The sequence below is a fragment of the Malania oleifera genome, chromosome 3 (assembly GCF_029873635.1).
Source record: "Malania oleifera isolate guangnan ecotype guangnan chromosome 3, ASM2987363v1, whole genome shotgun sequence".
Taxonomy (NCBI): domain Eukaryota; kingdom Viridiplantae; phylum Streptophyta; class Magnoliopsida; order Santalales; family Ximeniaceae; genus Malania; species Malania oleifera.
In genome coordinates, this window is record NC_080419.1 from 54,993,226 (window position 1) to 55,000,681 (window position 7,456).

The following is a 7,456-nucleotide window of genomic DNA, read 5'->3' on the forward strand; positions in this document are numbered from 1 at the left end:
AGAGAGAGAGAGAGAGAGAGAGAGAGAGAGAGAGAGAGAGAGGTTCGTAGAGTAAAGTCCCATTCGAAAGCAATCTAAAGAATCATTGATTTTTAAATTAGAAGTCTGTCTATTCATTTGTAATCAAATATGGTAATAATATAAATAGAATCCAGCCCATGGCAGGCGTGGTGCAGGGAGTGGAGTGGGGTCCTATCAGCTTTTTGGTAATGCGGTTTCCACTAGCAGCCACCAACTCTGAAGAATGATAGAAAGGGATGAGGAGCCCTACAAAAGAAGTTCAAACCAGAGATCCACAAAAGAAAACGAGCAAAATCGAACATCAATGGAAACAAGGTCTCTCCAATTATATCACTGCTTCTTCTTCGTTCTAATCCTGCTGACGGCTTGGCGGGAAACAAGCGGAGCGGCGGATGCAGCGTGCAACGGTTCCATAGCAGAATGCGACGCAGGGGGTGAGGCTCTGATGGAGTCGGGAATAAGCCAAAAGTTTGTGGAGGAACAGAAGACAAGATATATTTCAGCAGGAGCTCTGAAGAGGGACCAGCCCGTGTGCAAAGGGGGTGGCGGTGAAGCTTACAGTAGAAGTTGTCTCCCTCCCCCCTCTAACCCTCATAGCAGAGGTTGCTACAAATATTATCGTTGCAGAGATGATTCCTGAATCAACATCCTTCCCTTCCTTCTCCCTCTCCCTCTCTCTCTCTCTCTCGCATCCTTCCCTATTTTATGTCCTCCTGTTTCTGTGCGAGATTTTTTCCTCACCCTTTGCGCGAATTGAAATCCCCTCTAAATAACAAAAGATGAATTCTGAACTAATCATCCTTCCCTGTGTATCTATGTCCTCGATCTCTCTCCATAAGCGAGATTTTTCCACGCCCTTCAATTGTAGGGAAGTCCCGAAGTGCATTGTGTGCTCTCCTCTGAGGGTTGCAGCATGAGATAATATTTTAAATAAGTGCGTGTTCATTATCTTGTTGTATGAATATATTTTAAAGTTTTTTTACATGGATACTGCATATAATTGTATATATATATATATATATATATATATATATAATATATTGTAATATAATGGAGACGTGGAGAGGCCAAATACATGAATACAACATGCAATAATTAGTTTTCTAAAAATATAATTAACTGACATAAGTAAGTTTAAATTCAATCATTTTATATTTCTTTTTGAAAAGGTGTTATGAATAATTCTTCATCTAAATAAGGGATTAGCTAAATCAATGGAAAAATTATTTTGCTCTCTTTTTTCTTTATGAGTCAAAAACAATGTTTACATAAAAATTACAAAAAGAAACTTTCATTAATTTTTTTTCTATTTTGCTCGTAGACGTCTCGTAATTTTTGTCATGCGTAAAGTTGACTTACAATATATTCCTATAACAAACTAATTTGAATGGAGGAAAAAAAATCACCTTAAAAACATTGAATCATACACTTCCAAGACATAAAATTTTTCAAATTTTTACTCATAGAATCTTGCTCAACAAGGTTACAACGATTTTTTACAAACAAAGCCAAACTCAAAAAATTGTCTTTAAAATTTTGAATTGCCTCTTTCTAAGATTATAGAGATTATTTTGATGGAATGAAATTTAACAATTGCAAGGATATGAAGACAAACTATTTAGTGCTTTGAAGATTTCCTACATCCTTGATTCTAATATCCTATGATTTTGCAAGTTGAAACCAATTGACTCTAATTAGTGAAGATTTTTGTAAGAAACACAAAGAAAATGAACTATTGTGCAAACATCACTCTCTTAACATTATTCTATCTTATCATCTCTGCTACCTGTTTACTTCAATCATGTCAAAAGAGAAACCTACATTTCATTGGAATTCAAATTCGAATATAAATACAGGTGCACAAAATTCTAACCATGAAATACTTTGAATTTATTATGATTAAAAATGTCTGATCAAGCGCATGAATTGTAAATTTTAGAATCAAAACGTAAAGACTTGAAAGTTGATATTCTTTCCAAGCTTCCATCTAAGTTTAATGGTTTCTTGTAGGAACTTTTGTATACCCATAAGGCTTTGGCCTTACGTTAAGTTCATAAATAATTTATTAATTGAAAAAGAAAGTAGTATTTGTGATATGAAACATTGTACTTTGCCTCATTCTCTAGTGAATTATATTTATAAGAATTATAATCGTAAAAATAAAGTTATAATTCTTTATCATTGTGCTAAGATTATACATCTTCAACGTGAAGCAGATTAATGAAAAATAAAGGAAAGAGATTGTTAGTGTAAATATGACTGAAAAGAAAACTATCAATCTAATTGCAATGATTTTTAATCTACAAATTGGCATGGTTACATAATTGCATATGGCATTAACATGACAAATTTTTTCAACTAGTGTATATTGTGGTATGTCGGCGCAGATGTCATGATTCATGTTATGTTATGCCGGCGCAGATGCCGTAATTCATGTTATGTTATGCCAGCGCAGATGTCGAGATTCATGTTGGCGCAAATGTCATAATCATGTATGATAAAACAAAATGCATGAAATTTTATCATGTTAGATATTATTATGAAATACAAAACAACTATGTTCAGTATAAGAAACTTATTATATGATATCAGAGCCCAGATAATATGGTTTAGTTTAGTTTCAGGAGCACGATACCGTAGCTATATGTTCAGAATTATGATAGTGCTACCACACGACCACTAGTGTGGGAGATGGCAGTCGATGTGGCATCAATGTAGAGTGGATTAGTCTCCCTAGCAGTCCCGGGACCAGGTAGGGGCGAGCCCATCGTACTTACAGACTTATGTTTGATCTAGCATGGTCGGCCAGCCATTGGTAGGTCCCGCCTTTGGGCTACACAACCTAGTCATGTGGGGGTAAGACATGACATTAGCTAGCTATCTATCCTGAGTGTATTTCAGTATTGTACAGTTATATAAGATGATTTTCATGTTAGTAATTTAGTACGTTATATTATATTATGAAGAATCATGTTTCATTCAAATATAATATTAGCAATTTTTACTAGTTATGATGTATGTACTCATATTATGTATAACACGAAAACACTCATATTATCACACACTGATATTAGTTTATTCCCCTTACTGAGAAGTGTCTCAGCCCAACTATATATAAACATTCCAGGGAATCCAAATAGAGAAGCAGATAGAGCTCCACGACAGTAAAGTCCGAACTAGCTACCCTGTTAGAAGGGTGAATGGTAGAGCGAGGGTTGGATGTATTTTTGGGAAGTGACTCTAGGCTACTTTTGGTCTTTTTGGTGGATGATTGTATGTATACATATTAGTTATCGTAAAACTCTGGTATTGTGATTGATTGGATGATATGTATGTGATTTCGTTTCCTACTACTTAGGTATCAGAGTTGTATTTCTGGTATATCCCTGGTACCCATGCATCCAAGTTGATTATGTTTTTAAGTTGAACAGGATATTAGGCTTTGTTGACTTTATTGGTCACGCCCAGTTTTGATTATGACAAATACTCTTGGACTGATGTTTGTACTGAGAATTACATGCAGGTTCACCTTATGCGCACTTAGGACTGAAAGTTATATCATGATGGCGTGAAGTGTTCATGCCAAATAATGAAGATATATGTATTGTATTTTGTATTCATTTGATTATTTTTTCATTCTGGGATGTAATTTATTATGGACTGTGTGCGTGTATAACTTGTAATAATTTGCATCTTGCATGGTAGGTACATATGCTCAAAACGACCATAGTTGGTCTTTAGAGGCTTACATAGACCCTAGGTCACTAAAAAAATGCACAAAGGTCCCCATTACCATCTTCATATCAGGGGAATCACAACTGGCTAAAACATGGACTTAAATTGAATAGGCTAAATGGGTTCGGGCGACCGAACCTATGTCGTGTAAAGTGGCTCGGGCGACCGAACAAAGTCAACATATAGACTTAACTTCAGTTGACCGAGCCTCTTTTGAACATATCTTCCTCGGGCACCTGAATGCTTTTCAAAGCACTTTTCAGCTACTCGGACGACCGTCTGTTTACGTTCAAATAAAGGCTCGGACAACTGAACTACCTGGTTCGATTAACCGAACTATGCTTCGGGCACCCGAACCTCGGACATTTGGCTACTGACTTTGTTTCAGCCAACTGAACCTTAACTTGGGCACCCAAACTTCTTAAAATTGATTTCTTGACTGTGTCTGTTCGGGAAGCCGAACCTTAGGCCGGGCACCCGAACCTTGCGGGTTAAAATAATTTTTACTGATTTTTAAATGGGGTAAACTGGGTTAGTTTTCTTAATGGTCTTTTAGACAATTCTAATAATACCCTTTGTGTCCCCAACGGTCAAAAGATCTTCCTTGCCTATATATACTCATTCATTTGTCTTAATTAGAAAAGTGATTAGCATTTTGATTAAGGCAAAATTCTCTCAACTCTCAAAACCCTAAAAACCCTATATTAGCCAAATATTCTTTCAAGCACTCACATATTTCTCATTCGTGATTTCTCTAAGCATTGTGAGTATTTCAAGGCTATTGTGCTCAACCTACTTTGCTAGAACTCTCACTTGGATTATTTGCTTGATTGATTTTCTTTGAGAGTTTAGCTTTAAAGTTCTTCCACGGATTTCATTTGATAAATCTTGTGTGGGAAGACTTTGAGGTTTTGGTTCTTGCATTATTGTTGCAAGTTACCTAAACCCAGTTTTTATGTGCAAAAATCTTTTACAAAAGCTAGTACTTCAAACAACTCTAGTGTGCTTTGAATATTAAAATACATTATTGAGTTTGTTTGTTTGAACTTGCTAAGCATTGTTTTGAAACCCTAATCTGATTTGTGTTATTCACACAGTGCGTTTCAAATATTGCTTAGATATACACTCTAAATCTGGACTTAAAATATATACGTGATTGAGTTTTTAGCACACATTAGAGCACTGAGCATATTTACATATCATTCGTGTTTGCATTATTGACTGAGCTATATTGGTGCACACATTTGCTTGTGTTGAAGCGCATTTACGTGTACAAACAATTTATACACATTGATTGTATTTTAGGCACGGGCCTAAAAAGGGAGATTAGCCCTGTGGAATAGTCCCGGATTGGCTTAGACCCGGTTAGGATAGTTAGGTGCGTCATCCTGTTAAGGCGTGTCAGTCGAGGTCAGCCCCTTAAATTGACCTGGCTTGTATAGGTGCCGCTCTACCCGTTTAAGTGAGCATTACTGTGGTAATCCTTGTACCGGTGTGGCCAAGGCGGGGACATAGGCACTGTTGGCCGAACCTCGATAACATATCGTGCGTATTCTTTACATTTCCGCAATTTACATTTACTGCACGTGTATGTTTGCTTGATGGTTGCATAGACTGACCCTAGGCTAACTTATATTGTTGTTTAAATCTGGTGACCTAGGCAACAAATTTTTTAAATACCCAATTCCCCCCCCCCCCTCTTGGGGTTGCACCATAACTATCATGCTTATTATATTAAATGTTATTATGGAATATATATATAGGGTAAATTAGGCAGATCGTTACACATGCCATTTCGTCCAGACATCATATAGCGGGCGAATCTTGGTATCTCAGGCGCTTACCTTGATTTCTAATAAGGTATTCACCAATTATTTTCTTTCGCTTTGTACATAGAACATTCATTTACATCATTAACACAAAAACACACTAAAACTTAGCAAATACATTGAAACATAAAATAGGAGGCTTTTGGTCATATTTCTAAAAAAAATTTAAAATTAATTAGTTTTAACAATTTGCCACGTAATTAGTACCTACAAATAAAATAAAAATATTTTTAAATGCATTTTAAACCTAAAAATCAATAAAATGATTTAAATTCAAAACACTAGAAAAATATTGAAATTTAAAAAAAAAATGGAAAATTATATATTTTTTTGTAAAAAATGATAAATAGTAAAAAAAAAAAAAAGCAAACAAAATGCAATAAGAATGAAAATCCTTTAAAATGATAATAATAATAATAATAATAATAATAATAATAATAATAATAATAATAATAATAATAATACCAAAAATGAACAAAATTGTAGGAAAATTCAAGAAAAAATAGAAAATCAAAAAGTCCAATCTTAAAATATAAAAATTGAAAAAATAAAATAAAAATATATATAATATAAAAAAAGCATTTAGAAATCATTAAAATTCAAAGAAAAAAAAACAAGATAAATTCAATAAAAATCCTAAATTTGAAAATTAAAAAACAACCACAAAGAAAATAGAAAATCATAAAAAAAAAATCCAAATAAATCATACAAAATGCTTAAATTTTTTGTAAAAAAAATACCAAAAATGCAATAAAATCATATGAAATTCTAAGAAATCATATAAAAATGCCAAAAATTAAATCATACAAAATGCTTAAGTTTTCTGTAAAAAAAAAAAAATACCAAAAAATGCAATAAAATCATATGAAATTCTAAGAAACTTCTAAGCCCTCTTAACTCCTTTTCACATATTTTGAGCTTTGTTTGCTTGTAATTTCATGCTTGTGTGTTAAGATATGCATGTTTTGTTCACTTGTCTTTATGATTTCGTGTGCATGCTTTCATGTATTGTCCACTGATCACCTTTTTTTTTTTTATCAGTAAAATGAATATCTATGGAAAACTCCGAACATACACCGAGCAAGTAGGCCACAGCTTCCAATCAAAACTAGGAAAAACCTAGAAGTAAGTACAATCAAACCTAGGCATACCCAAAAATAAAGGCTTAACAAGTACAAAACTAGGAAAAAACCCAATAACAAGTACAATCAAATCTGGGCATTGCATGTGGGTTCATCTGCTTAGGTCTTGCATTGTCTACATGTTTGTGTAGTTTCATGATGTGCTTGCTTTCATAAGGTGTTTTGTTGTGGGTTTCATGCATGCTTGCATATTTTCCTATTTGTACATATACTCGTATTATGAGGAGGAATTTAATACTACGAGAATGTGGTAACTCAAAAGACAGCAAAGGACTAGTAGAATCATTTCGAATTCAAAATTCACTTGATAACGATCTATTAGACTTTTTTATTTTATGCATGCATTTTATATTCGCTTAGCATTATTTGTATGTATGGTAAGTCAACGGGATTAGTTGCATGTCTTTATTAAGCGACATCCATGATAAACCTTCTAGAAACTTTGGAGTTACGTCATTGTATGCCTTTGAAAATATAGGTGGTGAGATAAGTCTTCCTGTTTTATATAAAGTCTCTTAATAGTTGAAGATCAAATTTATAGAACACTAAAAATTAAGAAAACACAATAATCAACAATCCTCTTGATGATCTTTGGGGATTGTGCTCATGCAATCCTTTGAAACTTTTGATGAGGATAATTTTTATCTTTTACAAAACTTACATTTAAAAGTCAAATAATTGAATAAAATTAAAAATTCTAAACCTTCAACGGCTGATTTCAAATGTAAT

The 7,456-nt window shown here is 33.7% G+C and overlaps 1 protein-coding gene across 1 annotated transcript; it reads left to right on the forward strand.

Annotated features, from left to right (window-relative positions):
* The first annotated feature begins 279 nt into the window (after positions 1-279).
* LOC131150249 (protein RALF-like 32) lies at positions 280-1,000 on the forward strand. The gene has a single exon (XM_058100855.1). It carries the CDS (start codon positions 326-328, stop codon positions 659-661), a length of 336 nt encoding a protein of 111 aa, XP_057956838.1. The 5' UTR covers positions 280-325; the 3' UTR covers positions 662-1,000.
* Positions 1,001-7,456: the final 6,456 nt, after the last annotated feature.